The sequence below is a fragment of the Aquila chrysaetos genome, chromosome 5 (genome assembly GCF_900496995.4).
Source record: "Aquila chrysaetos chrysaetos chromosome 5, bAquChr1.4, whole genome shotgun sequence".
NCBI classification, from domain to species: Eukaryota; Metazoa; Chordata; class Aves; order Accipitriformes; family Accipitridae; genus Aquila; species Aquila chrysaetos.
This window is the reverse complement of record NC_044008.1, coordinates 68,367,598-68,391,943: the sequence shown is the minus strand read 5'-3', so window position 1 is coordinate 68,391,943 and position 24,346 is coordinate 68,367,598. Positions and strand designations below refer to the sequence as shown.

At 43.3% G+C, this 24,346-nt stretch overlaps 1 protein-coding gene across 3 annotated transcripts in view; it reads left to right on the top strand.

Moving 5' to 3' along the window:
- LOC115340992 (SAP30 binding protein) overlaps window positions 1-17,576 on the top strand; it is a 32,619-nt gene extending 15,043 nt beyond the window's left edge. For 2 of the 3 annotated variants that reach the window (XM_030013092.2, XM_030013091.2), the window contains 8 exons: window positions 2,627-2,669; window positions 9,217-9,305; window positions 11,857-11,948; window positions 12,413-12,473; window positions 12,963-13,014; window positions 13,410-13,468; window positions 14,702-14,786; window positions 15,464-17,576. In XM_030013092.2, the coding sequence (XP_029868952.1) occupies window positions 2,627-2,669; window positions 9,217-9,305; window positions 11,857-11,948; window positions 12,413-12,473; window positions 12,963-13,014; window positions 13,410-13,468; window positions 14,702-14,786; window positions 15,464-15,645 (663 nt within the window). In that variant the 3' untranslated portion in view covers window positions 15,646-17,576. The remainder of the gene's footprint in view (window positions 1-2,626; window positions 2,670-9,216; window positions 9,306-11,856; window positions 11,949-12,412; window positions 12,474-12,962; window positions 13,015-13,409; window positions 13,469-14,701; window positions 14,787-15,463) is intronic. The other variant, XM_041123428.1, reaches the window with a different exon arrangement.
- Window positions 17,577-24,346: the final 6,770 nt, after the last annotated feature.

Here is a 24,346-nt window from a genome sequence, read left to right as displayed (position 1 = left end):
TTCAGAAATACAGCAAATACTCTTGCAACCCTGTAACTGGCCATATAAGAGGGCAACTTTCTTGAGGGCATTTAGCACATGTCTAAAGCACCTGAATTTAACTGTGCCACTGGGTTGCTTAAGTGCCTGCTTGGCAATATTGGTCATTTGGGGGATTTTGTTTTTCTCTTGCCTTTGTGTTCTTGGATGGTGCGAGGACAAGTGGGCAGAAGAAGATGGGAGGGATAATGGAATAATAAATACAGTGCTGGGTAAGAGGAAGGATCAAGAGGTGCTCAGGCATGTAGCCCATCTCTTCCTCTTTCCTCTCAGTCCACTTAAAACTTTCAAAAGAAAAAAGTGCAAGATGTAATTCAGTCATGGTTGGAACAAAATCAATTCCCTCCTTTCACCTCAACAAACACACGCTTGCTTTTTGTCTCAAACCAAGGTGAGAAATACTTTTAATTATATATCTAGCAAGTTCTCCCTGTAAAGGGAATAAAGCTGCCTTCGAACTGCATGTGTTTACTGCCTCATGAGTCATTGTATGCTGCCTGGACATATGCTTACCTTGTATCTGTAGCTCTATGAACTTCTCCAGCCTGCACGCCAATCTGAATTTGTCCTCACAACCTGTTAGTTACCACAGAATTGCCCCCACTTCTCTGGTGGCAAACTGAAGCTTACCATGTTAACGCCATATCAATGTGGTTGAGGCTCACCACATTAATGCCATATCTGCATAGGTTTGTGGAGAACACAGCCTAGATTCCCTGGATTCCTGTCCAGTGCTCTTGCCAAAGACAGCTCCTTCTCTTGGCATAAGTTTTCTGCTTTGAAATGTCATGCTTCTGTTAATATTTCTGCTTCTGCTGTTCTTTCTGAAGACCCTGGGAGAAGAGGTGTTAATGCACTACGCCAAGTACATTAGCTTAGAGGGGTTGGAGCTGTTACACTACAGTCCATCTCACAAAGGGGCATGGGGCCTCGCCAGCTGGCCAGCAAGAAGATGTGTGTTCCTTCGTGTACTGCTTTTTTTTTTTTTTTTTCTAAAATAGCTTTAGCCTTGTATTTTTGTGATCCAAGTGTACTTACGGAAAAACAGTGCCTTTTTTTTTTTTTTTTTTTTCTTCTCCATGAATGGCTATAAAAAGTGCCCTGTAGCAGTTAGTGCCACACAAAGAATTTGTTTTTCTGTTTCCAGAGGGCTTTAGCTTCTCTGGAAATTGGTTGGTTTTCACAGTGAATTTGGCACGGCCTGTTCCCAGATCTGGCTTGGTGACCTTGCTGCTTTCTCCTCACCTTATGCATCTCTCACCTGATTGGAAATGGAGTAAAGGAGGGGGTTTAGAGAGTGGTTACTAAGCAGCAAGGAGGCAGCATTATGTCTGTGTCAGGTTGAATGAATAGCTTCAGTGTTTGAAGGCACTGAGGAATTTTGGATACACAGTCCAGTGAGTCACAAAAGGTCTTTGGGAGGGAGGCAGAGGGGGAGAGGGCAGTGTTGGGATACAGCTGATACTGTTTCAGAAACTTTATTTGTGCTGAACTTGATATCACTTGTGACTCTCCTGGGGGCTTTCAGAAGCACCAAAATATTTGAATGTTGGTCTCAATATGGTGAAAGCATATTTAAGAGTGTCTTATCCTACATAACACCTCCTGCTTAGCAGACTCTGGTGCAAACATCTGCTGTGCTCCTGCAACTGAAGCAGCCTTAATTTATATAACTAAGGAGGGATTAGCTGTGTTGAGAAGATCTCTGGACAGAGAGCATTACAAGCCAGTGGAGGATGCCCTTGAGTTTCTGGTAGAGCAGATCGGCTATATCACTCCTGGGAAGTAGCAGCCAAGAGAGAATTGACAGTGGGAGAGTTCTTCCAAAACGGGAATACAAGATCTGCTTCACCACCATGCTCCCTGGCATTTTGGTTCATAGAGGGTTTATCAGCCAAAGCCCTGAATTACACAATTACAGAAGTGAATTCTGGCACCACACAGAACTGGCAAACCTCAGCAGCCTGGGACCCTGTAGAGCCCTAGGTATCTGCGGAGAGGTCGATCAGATGCTGCTCTGAAGTTGTTGTGCTCTGCCGTTGGCTCTGGGAGCATTTCAGCTGATTTCATGTTACTCTGGGGAATGCATCCTGCTGGCCCTGCTTAGAGGACTGCAAGTTGCACAGGCCTGTGGTAGGCATTCCCAGGGCTTAAGTAGTTTTCTGTGGGGTGGATCCAGCTTGTATTTAGCTAGCTATGCTCTAAAACATTGACTCTTGGCTGGTGCCAAGGGCCAGTCACCAAAAATGAAGAATCTATGGTTTGATCTGTTTTGAGGAAAGGCTTCAAGTACAGCAGTTTTTGTGGAATTCAAAAGGAGCTGAGTGTCCAGGACTCATAGAAACAAAGCCTGAACTCTTTCATTAAATTTAGACTCTAGCTTTGAAAGGAAACAGAGCAACCTGTTAGGCTTTGACTTTCTATGGTACAAACATTGCCCTATTATCTAATAACTTGCATTTCATTCTTAATTTTTATTCTTTTGCCTCAGAAAATAATGTGTAAATTTCTAAACAAATGGACAGTATAGCTTTTTAGATTGGAAGCATACCTTGACTAAAATCTGTTTCTTCCCCCTTCCTCCCAGGAATTCTCAGAACTGGAGAAAAGAGATCCTCAGGAGCTAGTTGGTAAGTTCGCTCAGGAGTATTTATTCACGTGTTTTTTCAAACTAGACCTTCTAGGCTTCCCCTTTGTAAAAAGCATCTTCACTCTGTCCTGACAATGCTGTAATTTGAATTATTGCCTGCAATGTTTTATCTCAGTGGAATATTTTCAGTGAAGTCTTCTTCTGGGAGAAAGGTACCCTGCCTAAAAACATGAAAATATTTGCATATATTAATGTCTAAGACATATATGTAAAGGGCAGTGTTGGTGTTTTTCTAGATGAGCTTAGAAACAATAAAGCAGTAGCTTTGTCCACAGACCTCTGAGAGCCAGTATAACCAGGAATGATGACAGATACTTTGTTCTGTGGCTTCAAAAACTTACCTAAAATATCCCCATTTAAATGTGATCCACGTACTGATTTATAGCGGCTGGGTTGACATAGCCTACCATATGTTTTCTAATGGTTACTGAAACTTACTTGATTTTTGTGACATCTCACTTATTCATTGCATCATTATTAGATTTGGAAAACTCCAGGGTCATCAGCTTAAAATGGTATTCTCTGCTTGGTCTCTGTGGAACTGTACAGAAAGTGTATCTTATGTTGAAGCTCTGACTGTCTTGAACTAACCCTTTGTTCCTGAGGTTACTAGTACAGTTGTGTGGTAGCAATTAATAATATAATAAAAAAATTGTGAGTTTAGAAGTTGCTTCATTGCCTGTCAAGTCAGCTTGTCAAGGATAAAGCATGATATTTCAGCCATAAAGTGTGACAAACGTAAAATAAGATAGTAAATACTAGGATGCTAAGCTGTGACTCTTACAACAGCCATCGCTCTGAAGTTTGGGACTTAAGTCCTTTTCAGTTGGCCTGCCCAGACTTTGCACCAACCCAACCGTTATATTGAATTATCAGCCTTTAGAGGGCAAAACTGCTTTAACCACTCTCATCATAGAATGCAACAGAGATCTTTCTCCAAGCTACTGATCTGCCTCAAAATGCACACTAGAAACATGGATGAGACAACAGCATTTAGGGTAAAAAGTAAAGAAGAATATCTGAAAGCCAACTGCCCTTCTACTCTCTACATATGGGTGAAGCTCTACACTTGTAAAGCAATGTAGTGGCAAGTTCTTTCTTAGTTACGGTATAAGGCTCAGGTTACAATTTTGTTAGTCTCCTTTTCCCCCAGTGACTGCCCCATCCACAGGAGATTAGAAGATTGAATCTCATTTGTCTCATAATAGCCCAGACTTGCATGCAGGCTTAAAAGCTGCATCGAGGGCACTTACTACAGTATCACACACTCGTGAGTGGACAGTGTTGGTGAGTCCAAGACCTGGATTAAGGTTTGCAGTATAACTTTAATATCCTTTCCCGAAGGTAAAACACACGGAGCAGCGTATAGGCAAGCTTTGTGCAGAACCAGGTTATTAGAGGTCAGTGTATTTGCCATGCTGGCTTCTGTAGGTCTTTTGCATTAGCCCATATCTTAGCTAGTTGAAAAGGAACTGTTTCAAGAGCCTTGTGGTTGGTGTAAGGTGAGAACCACTCCCTTTCTGGAAACTTGGACTTTTTGAGTTAGAATTCTTGAATGAAAAAAGGTGCAGGATTTTCTGACACAAAGCAAGTAACTTCTCCAGTCTGAACATCTGAAGCTTTGTCTAATATCAGTATGTGGAATTTGAAGTCTTCCTTAGTTTTCCACAACTGCTTTTTGCATTAAAATCTTGTGGGCCTGCCCTTCTCAGAAGATAACCTTTTGTTGTTCAGTGTCATCTTTAATAAAGTCCGTGGTTATGCAGTTGCTTAAGTACAGCATAAATGTAGGCTCCTCCCAAAAATAATGCTGAGATCTACCTTCACTGCCCTCCCCCCCCCCCCCCCCCCCGCCCCGTGAGGCTTCCAGCTGGATCCATTCCTGATCTACTTAGTGCACGGTAGGTGAGCACTAAGAGTCGGCACAAAGAAAACAGTAGGGATGAACAGCTGGGAAGGGCATGGTTGTCCTGACTTACGCTGAGGTAGTTATTACATAGTCAAAGCCTGAAAGAATGGGAGGGGACGTTTCAGCAGTTACTGCCCTGTGGTTGAGGAGAAAGTATCTGTGAAATTTATTTTGATAGAGTTCTGCATCAGTGTTGTCCTTCTGGGTTTTTTGTACTACTCTGAAGAGTACATGGTGCTGGCAGGACATTGCATTTGCTGTTTCCTGCAGCCTTGCAAAGTAATACTTTTAGGATGCATTTTTTTGCCCTGAAGTTCTTTGCAGCATGGTTGTTTACCTTTTGGACTGTAAGAAACGTTCTCTCCAGCCCTTAGAATATCTGAGCACAAAGTCAGTGTTCATAGAGCAGAAAATATGGCTGAGTTGCAGGTCTCTCTGCATTTCTCAGCCCACAGAGCAGAAAGGGAACTAGTGTCCATCCATGGATGGGTGACTCACTGGCATGTTGTTGCCTCCAGTTCTTCCCTCTGATTTGGCTGTTCTGGTGCCAGGAAATCAGAAACCCACACACCCTGGTTTATGCCAAGCAGACTTAATTAGAGTGCCAAAGAATGCAGTTTTAGAGACCAGGCACCACCGGTTTGCATGTCTCCAGGGAAAGCCATGCCCCTCTGATCACCCTTTCTAGGTCTTTGCTTGTTTTTTGCATGGTGTGACCTTTATAGACAAACTGGCACCTGATATTGCCTGTAATCCCTTGTGGCTGCTTAAGACACAGCATACAAGTGAACCTTGAAAGGGACAGGAGTTCTTAATCCTACTTGGGGAGTGGTGTTACTCACTGAGAGTGCTGAGCCAGACCTCAGGTGATCCACACCCCAATCTGTCCAGGTATGGCCGGCTCTCTATTCCTATGCTCTCTATTCTTTTGGTTTTCTCTGCACTAGGAAAATATGCCTACCCATCTGGAGGAAAAAAAGCTCCTGTGTGCCCCCTGTCCATGTCTCCAGCATAGCCTTTGGCCTGTGAGCAGTTGTTTCCCTCTAGAAGGAACCGAGTGCACAGTTTGCGCCGGTGACAGTTTCTCTCCTGCTATGCAGTATGTCTTTGTACTGTTGGATATACTGGTCAAATAACCCATCTGAAGCAGCTTAAATGTAGCAGTAGCGTTTCCATTTAATTATCTGCCTCACCAAGATCTGGCAAGCAAATATCCTCCATTGACTACTGAGATGCTGAATCTTTGCTAGGCACACCCTGATAGCTGGCTCTGCTTTGGCCTCCTACGTGGAGCCTGGGAGCAGCTGAACATCTCTGCCTTGCCACAGTGCATGCGCAGGCTGCACAAAAAGCTACAAGCATCTATTGCTTGTGCTGATGAAATTTTTAACTTTTAGGTCAGCTTGTGGAAGGAGAATGCACGGACTAAGCACCAGTGGCAGTGTCCTTCAGCAGTAGGATGCTTTGAGTTGCAGACTTGGCAGTGCATTGGCTCCTACTTTCTTGAACCCCCATCTGAGTCATGGGATCTGCTTTATGGCCTTAGTTCTTCATCTGGACTGTGAATCTGATTAGAGGAAGATATTTACTTACTGTGAGCCAGAATCTGGGTGTGCCCGTAGTTATTAATCGTGCCAACAGCAAACTTCCTGAGGTCCCCACATGGAGATCCTCTAGGCTGTGAGCCAGCAAATCACAGGCCCAATTAGAGACTGCAGCCAGTGTCAGTACCTATGACTCATGTAAAAGTAAAACTTTGATCTTGTCAGAAATAACAGGATGCACAAAGCAGTTGGACATATCCTGTGAGGACACACCTTGTTGTTAGCTGTCCATCTGCATTTACCACTGTATAGGCAGCAGAAAGCTGTGCTTGGGACTTCAAAAACACAAAATCTTTTATACAGGAGCCTGTGGCCATATATGCAAATTCCAGGATTCCCTTGAATGATAATTCCAGCTGCCCCTTTCTCTAGGAAAAGACCTGGTGGGAAGAAGCTGTGGAGTCAGCCATTCTGCTCTCTGTTTGGGGAGGGAGTTTGAGGACTGCTTGAGGGCATGAATAATTTGCACTTCCTAACTGTAAAATAGGCCTGAAGGGGTTAAACTCATCCTTTTCTTCCTAATGATGTGGCATTTCAGTCTGGCTGTAATGTGATGAAATACCTGAGTAATGATGAATGTTTGTCTGTGCTCAGTTTGTGAGGTGGAACAGGTTGCACGTAGCCTCACTGCTGACTTAGTCTTCACCTGCGTACAGCTGTGGTGGGATTGCAGTAGACAGTGATGTCTTAGTTCCAGTTCCTTGTAAGGCATTAAGAGATGCCTTCCCCCATCAGTATAATGTTGATAAATGATTGTTTTCACATGGCTCAAACAAAAGAGAAATGAGCACCAAAACCTTGAAAAGTCATGGGTCAAACTATACTGTCTCATTGGGAGCTCTTGTTCCTCCTCCAGTGTTATTTCTGTTTCAAAGGAGCTTTGAATTGATTGCTGAACATACTCTTATGACTGTGACTTCTTTGATGCTAGACAGAGTTCTTGCCCATAGTTCCTGAGTTTATATGAGCCCACAATTCTCCTTCCCATAAATGTTTTGTTTCTCTGTGTCTCTTCTGGTCGTCTGCAAAGACAAGGAGCCTATGGGATGTCTAACTTGGAGCTAGGCTTGGGGGGTTTTTTGTTGGGGGTTTTTTTGGTTTGGTTTGGTTTGGGTTTTTTTAGGTCCTTTCTTTGCCTTATGAAGTCTTGATTTGGTGGCTTTTTTTTTTTTTTTAATGTTTCTGCTGATGCTGTGAATCTCTTAAGCCGTTAATCAGCTTTCACCTTTTCCGGAAAGCCTAGTGTGCCGTCTATTGTGAACACTTCTGTCTGTTTGCTACTGTCTTCTGGGTTCCTGAAACACTAATTAAGCTAGAGGCTTCCCCATCCCACCAGCAGCTGCAACCTATAACAAGTGTCTGCCTTGTTGTCAGGGAGCTCCAGTTTGCCTGCCTTTCTGCAGGGGCTCTGGCAAGCTTTCCTTCTTCCATAGAGGCACCCTCTTAGTAAATGCCAAAGGACACTTTTTGTTCGTTACTAGCAACTGCTGAAGAATTTAACCCTCAGCAACATCTTGATCAAATAGAATGAGTGGTCGCCTGCCAGCTTTGCATCTCTAAAGGATATTGTCCTTAGTGCTTTACGTTTTTACAAAAGAAATAGAAACTGTAGTAGCACTGAACGTGTGTAGTGTCGATTATCTGTAAGCTCAGCTATGTGATGCTCTGTGCTGGAAGTCAGGAGAGCATGCTGTGTTAAAACACCAGTGTCTGTCCTTTGGGCCCTTCTGGCTTTGGTCAAAGGAGCTGAACTTGAGTGTGCTGGAACTGCAGTTCAGGCAGCTTTTACTGAGGAATGTATAATTGAGGAGCTGCAAATGTGAATGGCTTGGTTGATATGACTCTGTGCTGGTGTCAGGTCTCTTTTATCCACTACAGACTTTGACTCTGGGATGTGTTCCCTGTACAAATTTCAACAAATTATGGTTGAAAACAATCCCAGCTGCTTAAATGTGGCACAAACCTTTGCTCCAAGACTTGGCTAGAAAACTGCCTGGGTTTCCCATGATAGTGGGAAAATAGCAAGCAATAGGGGGAAACATGGCAGTTTCTTTTGCTGATAACTCTGTAAACTAATCTTTACAGGGCAATGAGGTACTCTAATAGTATATCCCAACACAAACAGCTGTAGAAATCTGCCAATCTGTACTGGTCTGTTCTCAGTCCTGCAGAACGAGTTGTTCTTTCTAGCAATAGTCTGACTCTGTAAGCAAAGATCAAAGTGCCTGTTAAGGAAATGTTAACTTAAGGATGAAATGTAATTTCTTGTGGTTAACTCCTGATGGCCTTGGGGAGGGTTGTTCCCTTCTTGAACCGTTTTGGTTCATGTAGGTAGGCCTTGAAATAAATAGGACCCAAAGTGATTACCTCCCCAAGAATGGCAATGAACCAGGCTGCTTTAGATTGATCCCGTGATACTCCACATACACAGTCTGATTCTCTCTCTGAGAGTATCCTGGCACAAGTTTTGTCAGAGACTCCAGGTTATCTGAGCTGTTCAGAGCAGGACTTTAAAGTGCACATGGAAGACCTGGAGCAGCGGAGGGCTCAGTATGTGGTGCACAGTGCAGGGGTTTATAGATACATTCCACGAACCGATGTTTGTTCCTCGGATGATCCTTTGCCTTTGAGGATCTTATCAACAATTGCAGCTGGAGGAGAAAGTAGCTTAGCTTTTCACATTTCCATTCTCGAATGAAGAGACCCCTGAAAATAAAGCTTTAAGGATGGGTGTGACACAAAGCCACAGTGTAAGGTAGATATCAACAAAGCAAGCGTCACATCCCTCTTCTAATGATCTAAACTTTAGGTTAGTTGCTTTTTTTTTTTTTTTTTTTTGCTCAGCACTTTGAAAACACCACAAGTACAAGTTGACAGCGTTCCCCTGTTACTTTTACCTGTCAGCTCTCAATAATAGAGTAGCCCTAGCAAGGACATAAAACAAGTTTAATGACTTGCATGGCTTAAATTCCATTCAATATTGCCATAACTCATGACCAGTTTGCTCTCTACAGCTTCTTTTTCAGAGAGAGTGCGGAACATGTCTCCAGATGAGATCAAAATCCCTCCTGAGCCTCCTGGCAGATGTTCTAACCACTTGCAGGTTGGTATAAATCCACTCTTTTGTTGTTTTGTTGTTGTTTTTAAAGGCTTGCAATTCAGTAGGGAGGGGGATATCTGGGAAGTCTGCTCAGTATTTTTGTGCAAGTTAAAAATCCAGCATTAAAGCTGGGTTTTTACCACACTGAATTTATGAATGCACTGTGTTAATGCTTTAGACTTTACAGCAATTCTAGTTTAGGAATCTCAAAGTAGTAGTTTAAAGCTGTTTTCCAGTCTCTGTGGGTCACTTATGCTTTAAAATGGCCCTTGATCCCACCAGTGACACAGAAGCAATGTTTACTGTGAAGGCTGCTATCCTCTTACCTCAGCAAATTCAGCTCTGTAGGAAGGAACAAATCATTGTTTTTCTATATGGGCCTGAGAGTACCCTAACTGGAATAGTTGAGGCAGCATTGACTGGATTCCTTTTCCACCTACATATCTGTAGATGATAAACATTTAGAGGGAAAGCTAGTAACTTAGAGGCAGCAAAAGAAAACAAATGCATGTTTTCTCTGGTGCACACCCAAATAATTGCAGTAACCAACTTTGCAATAACCTTCTGCTCTGTTCTCCTCCTCCTGATGGAGGGCAAATGAAAGAGCAGGGGCTGCTGTTTCCTACCACCCATATGAGTTTTAACTGCAGTTATCTTCCCAGTAGAAACACAAGAGAAGAGTCACTTCTGGAATGCTCTATAAAGTAAGCTACTAATGTGCAATGGTGATTCAGAATGACTCACCATCCAGATCATGCTTTCTTCTTCTCCACACAGTGTACCTGGGCACACCCATTCCTCCTCTTGTGCTGTAGGAGGATTTTACTGTTCTGACATCAATGAATTAGAGTGCGTTAGATCTGAGGAATGCACAGAGCTTGAGAGAGCAGACAGAATAAAGCAGATTTTCTTCCCCTTTGACAGCAGTTTACTATGTTAAATCAAAGGAGAACTTGTCCTCTGTTAGCAGGTCAAACCACATCTTAGAGCACTTTGAGCAAGAAGATGGGATTGTTCTTTAGAGATGCAAAATGTTCTGGACTTTTCACTGTTGATTTGCTCTTTCCTTTTGTCAGATTCTTCCTCTAATAAACTGTATCTTGAACTCTGCCAGAGGGAGTATTTCTTATTATAAAGTTGACTGAGTAATTCCCCATCTGTGGACTTTGTGAACCATATTGCTACCTCCATGGGGAGGGGACAAAAGGGAACACCTATTCAATCATTTCTACTCCCCAAATTCACCTTTTTGCAGTTGTTCCTTCAAACCTCACAATGTGTGTGCCGGATGTGGAGATTGTGTAATTTCTTCATGCTAGTTTTGTGAGGACTTGATGAAAATTTATCTTATAAAGCTTTTTAAAGGTTGATGAAACAGGACTTTCATATCAGCTCTTAACAGTCCTCTTTTATTCAGGTGTAGGCAAACCCTTAGACAATAGTTAGTTCTGTATTCAAGTTGACTGTCCATATGGAGGAGACATGAAGTGACTTATCCAGAAGCAACAAAGGAAAATTGACTCAACTCTCTCATCCTGAAAGACTGAAGGCCTAGCCTCTGGTCTTACTTTATATGCCTCTTGTACATGAGAAATTTGTGTCAAAAAGAAAAGATGAAGGAAAATACTGAGAATATTCTCCTAGCAGTGCCACTAAAGTTTGTTCCATCTGAAAGTTTCTGCTTTTGCTGTCCCTTCAGCATCACCAGAGTAAAAATACTTTAAGGTCTTTCACTACCTTGCTGAGGAACAAAAAAAATCATGTTTATTTTGAAATCTTTCAGTCTTCTTGGAGAGTAAACTGCTTGACATCTCCAACCTGAGTCAGTTAAGTTGCCTTTTGCAGGGGCTTCTGGCTTCAGTAACATACCCATAGACTTCATAACTATGTGAGTGATCTGCAAGGAGAAGCTGGTTCCATTGAACTGGCCACTTGTGCCCAAGCAAGGATTTACGAGTGCATTGTTCCTAAGAGCATTTGGCTGCCAGTAGATACCACCAGCAATACTTGATGATCACATTGGGTTTAGTTGTCCAGCAGAGCTCGGCTCTGCTCGTCTGTTACCCAGACATAGCCATGAGCCTTGCTTTCTGTGCAGTGTAGCCCAGCAGCTGTTTTTCAGGTGCACACCTGAGTCTGAAGGTGGGTATGATGGCCACAGTAAGTTGTGGGAGAACCTTTGTGGAGTTCACCTGTCCCTCTCAGAACTGGCTTCTACTTCTCTACAGTCATAGCTATAAAGGGAAACAACAGCCTGGGAAGACAGAGTGTGCACTACTGCCTCAAATACAAATCTTTAATCACTGAAGCCTTCGGAATGTGCAAAGATCAATTCCCTTACCCATCCAGACAGTTCATGAAGATACTTTCAGACCTTAAGGGAGGGAGTGTCTGTACTAATCAGTCTGCCTGGCCTTAAGGGAGAGGTAGAATCCTTGTTCCATGCAAGGAGGTCAGTGGTTCAGTTGGCTTGTTTCCACATGTACACTTTTGATAGTTTGCTGGTGTGCTCCTCTTTTTCGTACCAGCTCACTCTGTAATCTTTCTGCCTTAGGATAAAATTCAAAAGCTGTATGAGAGGAAAATAAAAGAGGGCATGGATATGAATTACATCATTCAGAGGAAAAAGGAGTTCCGCAACCCCAGGTGAGCCACCATTTTTTCCTGTGTGACCAAAGCACTACAGAGCAAATCCCAAGATTTTTCCTCTTTGTTGGAGTTGTAGCAGAAATAGGATTCTGAGCAAGAAGTACTACTGCTTACAAAAATGAGAGTCATAATTTGATTGTAACTGAAACAGTAAAACTCTTCTTTGTGTTCCTTGAGGCAACAACTAGAGTTGGTGTGTCAGGTTTTAAATGTACAGGCTTTGGATGAAGTGTTTTAGAAGATGTGTCTGTTCTGGGAGCTGGGAGCTTAATTTGGGGGAAGTAGGAAATAATATGGTTAATGGCAGGCCACATCCATCATAGCAAGCATAGCTTACCAGGTTCTGATTTTACTTCTCCAGTATCAAGAGGTGACAACTGCTTTCTACTAACAAATCTGGAACACTTGCATTTACTTCTAGCTCACTGGCTCTGTTCTGAACTCTTGTCTTTCCTTTGCAGCATCTATGAAAAGCTGATCCAGTTTTGTTCAATTGATGAACTCGGTACAAATTATCCAAAGGTGAGGTGCAATACTTTTGGCTGGCAAGGGAGTGGATAAAAGATAATACATGGGTGTAAGGTCTTACCTCAGGCTTTCTTAAGCCTGCTTGTTTAGAGGTCCTTTAAGGGAACTTTAGTCTGATCCTTTTCATTGAAGTGAACATTTTTGTCTGGTACTGAGCCTCAGTGCCTCCAACTTCACTATAATGATTCTGAACAAGAACTGCTGAAGTGTGTAGATATACGTGAAACTCCTTGGTGGGAATAGAAGCTGAGCAGCAGAAAAATGCATGACTTATCCCAGCATCCTTTTGGCTTCAAAGCTGTTTCTTCATTAACAACAGAACGTGGTCCTATAAAAGAAGGTCTGATGTGATCTTTGTCACTGGGATACAAGAAGAAATCAGTAATGAATATCATCAGTGAACAGAAATACATAAAACATTTTTGAACTGGGTTTTGTGTATATGTGGAAATAGCCTTAATCTGACTTTTGTTTTTTCTTTAGGACATGTTTGATCCTCATGGCTGGTCAGAGGATTCATATTATGAGGCACTAGGTAATTCCAGGAAGTCTTTCTTTTGTCCTAACTTAGCTCTTTGTGTTTTGTAGTTAATTAACTGCTCTAGAGTCTTCACTTCCTTTATAAATGAGAAGTTATCACATGCTGCTCTTTAACTACTTCATTCTGGTTGGATGTGCCTGAATGTTACTGATGCTTCATCACTCTGGAAAGCCTTTTCATTTAAATTGGTTCTTCAATGTTTTAATCTCTTAAATCATTAATATAGTGCAGTAATGCTTTGATTAAAAAGCAGTAGTTAGTTTTATGACAGTTTAATTTTCTATACACAATTTGAAGGTTTTGATTGTTTGATAGGAAGTGTGTGAGTGAGAGAGAACTATGGATTTTTACTCTTCCTGGTGCTTCTTGTAACTTCTGATCTTTCTTAGCTAAAGCCCAGAAGATTGAAATGGACAAATTGGAGAAGGCCAAGAAGGAACGCACAAAGGTAGCTATTCAAAACCAAAAGAGATGGAGATGCAGGGTTTTTGTTTGTTTCCCTGCTGAATTTCATTTTGTTGCTTTGCTGTTTCTAATGAACTGTGCTCTGTGCTAATACTGTTTATTTTTCCCTGGTTCTGTCCTTTCTTCTTGCACGTCTTTTTCTAAGCTGCACAGATCAGTTGTTTGCGCTTCCTTATAGGTCTGTTTCTATAGGTTGTTTATTCCACTGGATATCCTTCTGTTTTGTCAGTATTTTTAAACCAGGCATCTTAAAATGGTATTCAGTAAGCCAGATACAGGCAAAATAATGCATTAAGAACAGCTTTTTTTCTTAATCTACGACATTTTGCCTGGTGGCATAGCCTAGTTATAGCTTAATTTCCTCACCTTATCGCATTGTGAAACAGTATCTGCTTTCTGTTCTCCTTGATACTGCCGCCTTGGATCTAATTTCCAGAAATGTTGGGCCTATTTTAACTTTAACTGGGCTTGTCACAAAATGTACATTCTTATGTACCCCCCAAAAAGAACACAGACAGGCTTTGGAAGATTTTATTCCTATCCTTCAGTGGTGTTGCCTTTTAAGCTAGTGGCTGGCATTATAAAACTGTCTAATGTTAGAGATTGCCATCTAACCTTGCAGAAGGCTCCTTCCATATTCAGTATGTGGAGGTATTTTTTTCTTGCAGTGCATGCTGTGTCTTGCTACTTGTTTTGTTTTTTGTACAGTAACCCAGGTATCTGATTACGTCCTTGCCCATATCTGCAGTTTTGAAAATATGAGACTGCATGCTATTGTAGCTCTTGTTGCTAGGTTTCTTGCTATGATGCTGTCGCAGTAAATTGTGCAGGTAGGGACTTGTCTTGCATGTTTCTTAAAAGGAAAAAGAACAGGAACTTCTAACTGTATAAATATTTTTTTTTTTAATGACCGGGATCTATCTTTTCTGAGCTGTATCAAATTTCTATGCTTATACCAGTTAACAAACACATTTTTATTGTATCTGACTTAAGAGCTGGGTTGCAGGAATCCTTAATGATCATGACTTCAGTATGCTTTGGCCTGAGGTCTACATCTTTCTCCCTGCTTGACAGTCAGCTTGGAGGCCAATGTCTTACGTGACATTAAAGCCGCTCTTAAAAACAGAGAGAAGTGATGTGGGTTAAGAAAGATTGTGTATATTAACATTTCATTTTTATCTTCTCCCCTTCCTCCTGTGTGTGTTTTCCTTCCCAGATTGAATTTGTGACTGGCACTAAAAAGGGTACAACAACAAGTGCTGCTTCTACAACAACCACAACAGCCAGTACCACTGTAGGAGGTAAAGAACAGTTGTGATTGTACTAAGCTGCAGTAATGCTGGGATTAGTGCTTCCTGGAAATCCTGAATGCTCCTTATTGATTGTGTATATAATGTGTATATTGGTCTTACTTCCAGGAGTTGACTAGCTTTTCTCTAGTCCCTGTGTCCCATAGCTGTCCTTCTGCAATGAAAGCTTAGGAGACAGGTTGGAGAGTGAAGAGGTTTTTTGGCGGGTCAAGAAACCTGCTGATGTTTATGGTTGTAAAGTGTTCTTGGGACCAATACATCTCGAGATTTAGAAAGACCAAGAATCATTCTCCTGCCTACAGCCTGCCTTTGAAACTGAGAGGAAGGGAGAAAAAAACACTGGAGGCTGATGAGTGTGTCCTGTGCCTGTACCTGAGCAACTGAGATACGTGTGCTCTGTTAAAATTAAACATGCTTTGGGGCAGGGAGTGAACCTGTCTCCCATTTGGCTGGAGTTCAGGTGTAGAGTTTTACTTTGGCTCTTGAGGTATAAAGTTATTTTCCCTCCTCAATGTTTACTGCCACTGTATGCTGAAATTAATGTGAGGGAAAGTTGTCTAGTCAAGCAGTGGTATATTAAGAGTTGACAAGACAGGGTGTTTCAAAGGGGATCGGTGACCCTTAACATGATGCTAATCCTTGTTTGTTTTATCTAATCAAATTCACAGATGCCCAGAAGAGGAAGAGCAAGTGGGACTCAGCCATCCCTGTAACAACGATAGCTCAGCCCACCATCCTCACCACTACTGCAACGCTGCCAGGTGTCGTCACAGTGACAACTAGCGCAAGTGGATCCAAAACTACAGTCATATCAGCTGTTGGCACCATTGTGAAAAAGGCAAAGCAGTGACTGGTGTGCTGTGCCTGGATTTTCGGACTTAATTGTCATTGAAGCCATTGTTCTCGGAAGGGAGGGGTAGCTTTCGCCTTTGGTAAAAGATGACAAGATTCTTTGAAACAGACCACAGTTCCCATTTGAAAGAATGGGGGCAGGAGCAGGCATGCCAGCTGTGTGCCCACAGGAATGGACCTCTGCCGAAAATGCCTCTGCCTTTTCTTGCTGTGGGAAGAACCAGTCTCTGTGTGTTGTGCTGGAGGAAGGTGGTATCTGGAGTCAGCTTGTAAAAGTTAGCTTATTAAATTACTGCGTTAGGGTCTTACCCTACTTGCAAGTCTGGTTTGGGGGGGCGGGGGGGAAAGGCAAGTAGTGAAGGAGTATCAGTATTACCCTTGTGTATTCCAGGTCACGCTCAAAGGCTGCTAGCAGGTTGTGATATGTGCCTCCCTTGCATACGCTCCAAGGGGATTAAAGCAGAGACAATTGGTTAGTGTCCATCGTCAAATGTGTAGCAGAGACTTGGAGTGATCTACATCTATGAATTTGGACTCACTCTTTGTTATAGTACTGACATCTGTACCTGTGTGCATATCTGTGTAGATCTTTGTGACCACATGTTAAATAGTTGAACTATTGAGGAAACTGTGCTGAAATAGTCTTGTAAGATTTCTATGCAGAACCCACAAACTGTAGAGGTTTGATTTGTGAACTCATTTGCAAAGACCTGTGCAGAAAACTCTTCCATTGCCATGGAATGAGACTGGACAGCAGATAAGCAGAGGAGAGTGATCTTAATTGTGATATTGTCCATCTTTGTACTAGGTAGTGATGTACTGTGAAATGCACACATGGCAGTTACTGTTTGCTCCACTGTTGTGAAAAAGTATTTTCAGTTAAAAATTTTATTGTATAAATCTTCTTACCTGTGTAGCAAAAGATTATTATAAAAATGGAAAAGTCTTTAAAAAAACCCTGGTGTCATTCATGTGTCTGCATTTCTCATCTCGGTGAGGGAGAATCAGTATCCATTTGTTGTGCTTTGGTTTACAGCTATCATTAGGTGAGTATGTAATAATTCTATGAGAGTGGGGGTGGCATGAAAGCTTTTTCACTTTTTTTTTTTTTTTTAATCTCAGACTCTGGGGAAAAAAAAATGGAGGATTAAACTGATTTTGACTGGAGATACTTTTGTTGTAGAGGATGTTCTGAAATAGTTGGTAATTCAGCTGTTCTTAATGTTATTTTTTTTCAAACCTATTCCTGCATCTTAAATGTCTTCAAAAGGTACCTTCTAGTACTAGCACCTAGGTCTTTCATAAAACTTTCATCTATAGCGGCTGATCTCCTAAAAAGGAGGTCAACAGCAATGAAGTGGTTTGCTCATTGTTTTGAGGTAGGTGGGATAAATAGCTTGAATGGTTCCATTTGTGTAGAGAAACAGCTGCTAACATGGACTTTTTTCTTCTTTGTAGTGGTCCCTCCAGATTATTTAAATGGTCTTTAATTCGTAGATCATATTTTTCAGATTCAGTAGTTGTTCTGTTTCCCATTGTTTTAAATTTCTACCCAAAGCCTGTTTTTTCTAGTGCATAAGCAGTGATAGGAAAGACACTTGCCAGATCAACGAAAGTGTAAGTTTCTTAGAATTCAGTGTTGCTTTTTCAGGTTTTTTTATATACCTTATGTCACTCCTGATCCAGACTTTGCATTTATGGAGACTTAAGGAAGAAATAAGAGGTTGGTTTCCCGCTTTTAAATCATTTCAAAATGTGCTAAACACTTTGTCCTGGCAGTCATTTTAGCTTTAAAAAAACCCGAACTGTGTATCCAGGAATGCTCATGGGGGAGAAACCAGGGAACTGATGAGACTGTAGCATGGGAAGTTGGGGATGTGGTGGAATTGCTCTTTTTAAATCAATAAAATATTGAAACACATGAAAATAGTAAGACATCTCTGTTAAATTACTTTGCATTGGGCTGCTGACTTGATTCCTGCAAGCTTGTAACAGATGCCTTAACTCCATCCTCATCTTATGGAAGATGGTAACAGCTCCCAGTCTTCTATTTTGGGATTGTAACGTACTCTGCAGAGGATGACACATTTCACCTCAACTGTTGAAGGTGTTTATTTCCTTGCTTTGAGGAACAGAGTTTTCAGGGGTTTCCTTTAAAGGCCAAGGATGTACTTGTGGTGGGAAATACAAGCCATTATGCAGCTTTGCAGCTCCGTAAGGTGACTCTTCTGTCTAGAATGTCTTGTACAATTCCATCTTGTTTAAAAACTTGTTTGGTATAAACATCTGTGTTAAAGTCCTGCTGAACAACATGTGGATGAAGGTACAACAGTAAAACTGCAGCGAGGTGGGCACCAGCTGCTGCAGTTTGACTCAGACTATAGATTGATGACAAACTTTGGGCACCAGAAGGATCACTGCAATTGTCTACTGCTGAGAATAGGGGTGGGAGGTGTGTCTGGCCTTCTAGAACAACTAACATTAATGAGTATCCTTAATATGTGTGCTGTGAGCAAGTCTGAAGCTGAGATTCAATATCTCACTGAGGTGTGTGCCAGTACACAGAAATGCAGCCTAGTGCCAGAGGTACCAGCCAGTCTTGTCCATCCCCTTCCTCTGCCCTGTCTATAACTGTAACTGGTGGTAAGCACAAAGTGGGAGAGTCTGATGAGACTACATTAATTTAACCAATCTTACCAGTTAAGCATGTGACACAGGGCAGCTGCTGAAGTTCTTGGCGATGAATCATTTAACTACAGAAGCTACTGAACATTGTTTAAATGCAAGTATCTTATTCATATAACACATCCTGGCACCCCACCCCTTCCTTATGCCCTCTTCCTTCTTGCTCTGCAGTATCCATAGTCATTCCAAACCTCTGGATTTCTTTGCAGACTTTATGACCAGACCTAAGAAACGCTGCTTGTCTAGCTCTTGCCTTGCTGCAGCAGGCAGGGAACGACAATGTCCAGCAACTCTGGAGCAATAGGAAAATGCTGATCAGCAGGGCTTGATGATGCTACAGAGAGGAATAAGGAGAAAAATTCCTAAAACTAGCTCTGCTGAAGCGTGCTGAGCAGAGATGGCTGAGGCACCTGGAGCCGCAGTTTTCAAACTCCTGCAGTAACAGGCTTCTGCAAGAGACCTGGCTGAACTGGGCTGCGCTCTGGCAGCTAACTCCTGAGCTCTCATGACTTGAGTGTTTGCTGTCCTCAGTGGGGAAAGCAACTTGAAACATGCATGATTTGGTTTGGTTTTTTTCTCTCTCCTTTCCAAAAAGCTGGAGTGGAGACGCCAACCATTGTATAACAAACTTGCAGCCAGCACAATAGCTTGCTGCTCTTGTTTATCTTGCGTGTTGCTATCGGAAGTAATAGATGGATACACAGGTTGGAAACTACAGTTCTAGGAAAAAGCCTCTTTCCTACCTCTGAGAACATGATCGTACATGTTGGTGGCTTGCACTCGGCTGTGGTCAGCCAGTGCACCAGAGGAAGGTGGAGGGAGCTTCAGGTGTGCAAGAGCAATGTCCTGAGTGAAAAGGATCCTTTCCTGGCCCATGAAGCTGTGGCCTGAAGCCCTCGAACGGGAGGTTTGACTAGTTTGCTTGTTAGAAATCTGTATGGCTGTGATCATACCAGGGCTGTGTGATGGCTGCTAGAGTGCAGGAAGGCTGGAAGGACCTGCTGAGTGTTTAAGTGCCTGTGTTTTAAATGGCCCCTAAGAGCTGCAAGCTGTGTCTGAGCTGCACTAATGCAAACTTGCAGCTTACATGGCTAAAGCATTACTCTTTATGCTGCTGCAAGAGTGATTGCTCAGGCTGCACTTCTAACTCTTAAAAGCTGTAGATACTCATTCTTACCTCTCCTCCCGTTGGGAGACTAACTGTATCCAGGAGAGTAAAATCGGTCCCACTTTCACTATTCCTTAGTCTGAGAATTACAGGCTCATGTTCCTTGAAAACCATGGGACTTCTCTCTGCTTACCATCTTTTTAAGCATGGGTGTCTCCAAGCTTGAGTAGGTTTGTCTTAGCTGAAGCTCCACATTTGAGCGTGTGTCTCTGCCATGCCGGTGTGCTCAGTGGAGGGAGGAGAGCTGCTGTAATGAAGTCATCCTTGGCAGAGTTGGTTCTGCTCTCGCCCTCCCTTCTGAAGTCTCTTCTCCCACCTCCATGCCCTGAGGTGTTGATTTTCTTTCCTATTTGCTTGTTGTGATTTAGAGATCTGCCCTCCTTTGATGCTGCTGTGGGAAGGGATTTTGTGTGTTCAGGATTTGCTTTTTATTTTATGTCTCGCTGGGTGCTGCCTAACCGAAAGAGCAGGTGGGGAGGGGCAGCCCTTGCCAGCCACACCTCAAACCGTAAAATGTGAGCACCCGAAGCTATGTTTTAGTTGGATTGCTGCTGTACTGTCTGTTTTATGAGAGTTATTTACTGAGACAAAAAAAAAAAAAAAAAGAAAAGAAAAAGTCTTTCTTGCCAAGGCTTTGGGCTATGCCAAGGCTTTGCCGATGACACAGTCGCCTCTAGCAGCGTGGAGGTGATTGCTTTAGCCGGCGTCTGGCCAGCCGACACCTGCATGAGCTTCTTTCCAGCTCTTAGTCATTGCAAGGGAGAAGAAATTGTAGTTTTCTGCACAGGCCCTTAAACAGATGGTCTTTGCAATGTGCCCAGAAAGTTATCAAAGGGTATGGGCTGCTTGCTCCTGTTAAATGGTGTGAACCCAGGAAAGCCCAGAGTTGTCACCTGCAGAGAAAGAGAGATGCTTTTCAGCAGGGCTCTCCAAGACTGCCTAATGTTAAAATAAATAAATCGCTGTTGAGGTGCAAGACCCATGAAGGGGCAGTGAGGTTCCACCAAAGTCTCCTCTTCCTTTTGGGAAATGTTTACACACCAACATATTCATGCATCACTCTTACAGAGCAGTTTTCCATCTCCGAGCCTTGTCGTGCGCTGCTGTTCCTCTGACTGTTTATATTCTACTTCCTTCCTTTTGTTCTAAGCGAGAACCATGGACACTGATGACTTCCAATATTTAGTCTTTGTTTATTTGAAACTTGTCTTTGGCTGGGGCTGGGCTTGTGCTTTCGGTTGCCAGTAAACAGCAAAGCATCAGGATTTCACAAGAAAAGGTTTTGCCTTTTCACGTAGAAGGCGTCTGTCTGTCTGTCCTCTACCGTGTTTGTATGAACCAGCATTGGGAAGAAGACAAGCCTGCCTTTTGGTGCAGCAATAAAAGGTCAAGTTACTGGTACTTTTAACCTCTCTCCTCTTCGCATAGCCTCTTGTAGTGTCTGCAGAGCATGACAAAAGGTGACAGTCCACCTTCTCTCCCGGTTTGTGTTGGCTGGCTCCTCACAAGGCTCTCACCCACGCTATTGAATATCTTGTATAGGGCCAGCCAACACAAACCAGGAGGAAGGGTGGGCTATCTTGCTAAATCTTTCAAACACCACATCAGTGTGCTTTCAGCCCTTTGGCAGCTGGGTAAGATGCTAATGTAACCCTGGAAGGTCCTGTTTTCCCTGGATGGATGTTAGGATTGTTGTAGGCTGAAGTTTTATCCTGGATCCTTTACTAACATTTTCCTCTTGTGTTGTTTCGGTGGGCCACTCACCTCCTGCTGCTGGTCCATGCCGGAGGCAAATGGGCATCAGTGACGTTCGGCAGAGATTTTCCTTTAGGTATGTGTTCATGACAAGAAACATCCATTGCAAAACAACAGACAAGTGTAGTTAATGCTGTCTTAGGGGAAAGGCTGAGGAAAAGAATATGGGAGGATTTCATCTTGCACTTTTAATTACCTGGGTAATTACATTAAGCATAATTTAGTGCAATAAATTATGTGCACGTTAATGTACATTAATAATACATCATTAAGCATTCCTTAAATTTATGCCAGATAGCAGGATATTGCCACTACAGAGTACAGTGCAGCTATGGGATCAAGTATTTATTTTTCTTTTAGCAGTGTGTGTTGTTACAGAATTCAGAAAGGGGATGAAAGTGTTCCAGCAGCAGAATCTTGGCTGTAACCGCTCAACAGAGACCTAGAAAAAGCCCCAGAGCCGCCTCTGGGCACACTGCAGTGGCAGGACAGAAAGAAGAAAGGTTCTGTACAAGCTGTCGTGGTATTAAAAAGAAGAAAAGAATTAACCCTAAAATCACTTGTAATTATCAGTAATTGGCACTTGGACTGGCAGTCTCAGCAGAGAGCACAATAATTTAGCGTGAGCTATAAAATGACTTGTTTTCACTCCTAGGGCAAAAATTTCTAGGCCACATTGCCACAGCAGAAAATCACTGATTTATAATTGTGAGGTCTACCATGTATGCAGCTGTGAGCTTTGGTAGAGCCATCTGCAGCAAAATCTGCTGATCCTTCCTCTCTGAAGTCCCTGTTCTCTGTTGTTTAAAACAGCAAATTTGTGTGGCAAAAGCCTGATCCAGCAGGCAGTGAGTGCAAGGTATCGAACAAAGGCAAAAACTTGAGCTCACCAGGTATTCTTCCTCCCTGGTGGAAGTATCTTGGAGAAGTTGCCTGAAAGGCAACCCATAAAACAACAATATTTTTTTTTTAAAGACGAGATGAAGTGAAAACCCATTAAATTCTTATGACCATTTACTAAGAATTTCTAATTCCTCTCTGCTTTGTTGCCTTAAAATTTGACGGTGGAGTTGTCTTGGTGTTAGAAAAGTGTCTTTTATCAGCCCTGCAAATGTCTAATTAAATGCAGCCTGGTCTCTGGGAAAATTCAAGCTCCGTGTGCTTGGAGATCTGTTAGGGGCTGGGGGGGACATGTCTCAAAGAAATGTGCAAAATTAATATCTTGGGCTTTTCTGGCAGCACCCAAGGTGAGTAAGTGGGCTCGTTCTCACAGCTGGAGATGCTGAGCAGAGCCGGTCCTGCCTTGCTGCTCCGGGCTGGTGGGACAAAGGGGAGGGAGATGGTGTCAGGCAGCCCTGGGGCTGTCAGAGTGTCTGTAGGTGAGACCAGAGATTCTTTACAGGAGGGAACATAAACATCCTCCATCTCAGGTGAAGAAATGAGGACAACCAGAAACCAAGGACACCAAATATTGTGGTGGAAGCTGGCTGCTCCCAAGCTTTTCTGCTTGGCTCTAGGGTTCCTGTTGGGGAACCATCACTGAACTCCTTTTTTTTAGTAATATGTTTCTTGCTTGTAGCCTAAATTGCCTTTTTTAACTCCAGTGCCTGGCAGCATTGCTTACCCCAGTGGTAACGGAGGACAACTGTGGCGGTGGGAGGTAGGCTGGGGCTGACAGGAGCTGGGTGCTTCTGGTGGACAGGACCAGAGGAGGTGAGCAGACACGTCTGCAAGCACCAGCACAAGCTCCCCTCCGGACTCAGGAACCTGAAGCCCAGCTTTTCTCCACCTGCAATATTCTACAACATCTGCTGCCTCTGTGACTCCCCGAGGCAGAGCGGGACCCTCTGCCTTCAGCCCCCCAACAGTAACGATCTGCTCTTCGCCAGCAGCCGCTGCTGTAGCTCGAGCATCAGAGCTTCATGTCCCAGCTCTCATATTGTAGTAAATGTCTGTTGTGGTTTAAAAAACCCAACAACAAACCCCCTTAATTTTCAGATTTTTGGTTTAAATATAGGAAATCGCATCTCCAAAAGGGCCAGGCTAATGCTGAAGTTGCCAAGTCAAGTGTTCCGAAACTAGGAGATACCAGACTTAAACTGTCTGGGCCATCTTCAGCTGCGCCCCTGCCTGTTTCCCATTTGCTGCAGTTTTTAATGGCATGAGCACATCCTCCTTTTTCCTGGGGCTTAATCAGTTTACACATATTTACTTGAGCTTTCTATTTCTTGTAGTGAAAGGAATCCTGCTCCTCACTTTCATGTGAATCAATGCTCGGTCACCATCATTAGGGAGTCAATCAGCAGCCTCTGTGATGCTGTATTGATAATGAAGAGACCAAAATTGCCCTGCTCATATTTCTAATCTCCAAGGCAGGCAGGAAATAGGCTACTTTTTTGTGTGGCTGTTGCTATTGTTTGTGTTGAAGCTGAGGGGATGCAGTTTTCCTTGTGAGGATTTATTGGGGAGCTAATGCAGCCTCTGCTATCGCATCTGCTCAGGTACGTGTACACTCTGCACCGTGGGAGCTGTGGCTGGGTCTGAGCCGTGACAAACCCCAGGATCTGAAGCAAAAGGGTCCTGTGGGACAAAAAAACCCATAACCTCACCTGAACTCCAAACCCTCCTCTGCTGTTCCTTGGACTGGGGAAGGGGTTTTGGATCCAGCCCAGCAGAAAGGCTGGCCGCAGTGGTGGGATTGCTGCTCTTTGCACCCTTGGATCATGGTAGGATGCATTAGGAGCAGGTGTGGATGGGTCTCATTTACGGTGCTGTAAGGGGTTGCATTGACCCACGAGCCGGATCTATGGCAGATGCAGAACGGGCTGTCGCGCTCTGGATAAAGCGGGATGCGGATCCGTCCTCATTGCGAGCAAGGTACTGAGGCTGGGCTCGGCAGCTGGGTGGTTGTTGTCTCGGCAGGAATTTACTTGACGTTACCCCGGTGCTGGGGATGACACCCCCCCACTCATGCCAGTGGGAAATTTGGAGGAGAAACCCCGGCGAGGGGAGCTGGGGAGCACCCTCGGCTCTGCCCTGAGCGGGCTGGTGAAGCCAAGCAGCCGATGCCGCCCACGCTGCCCGTTGCCCG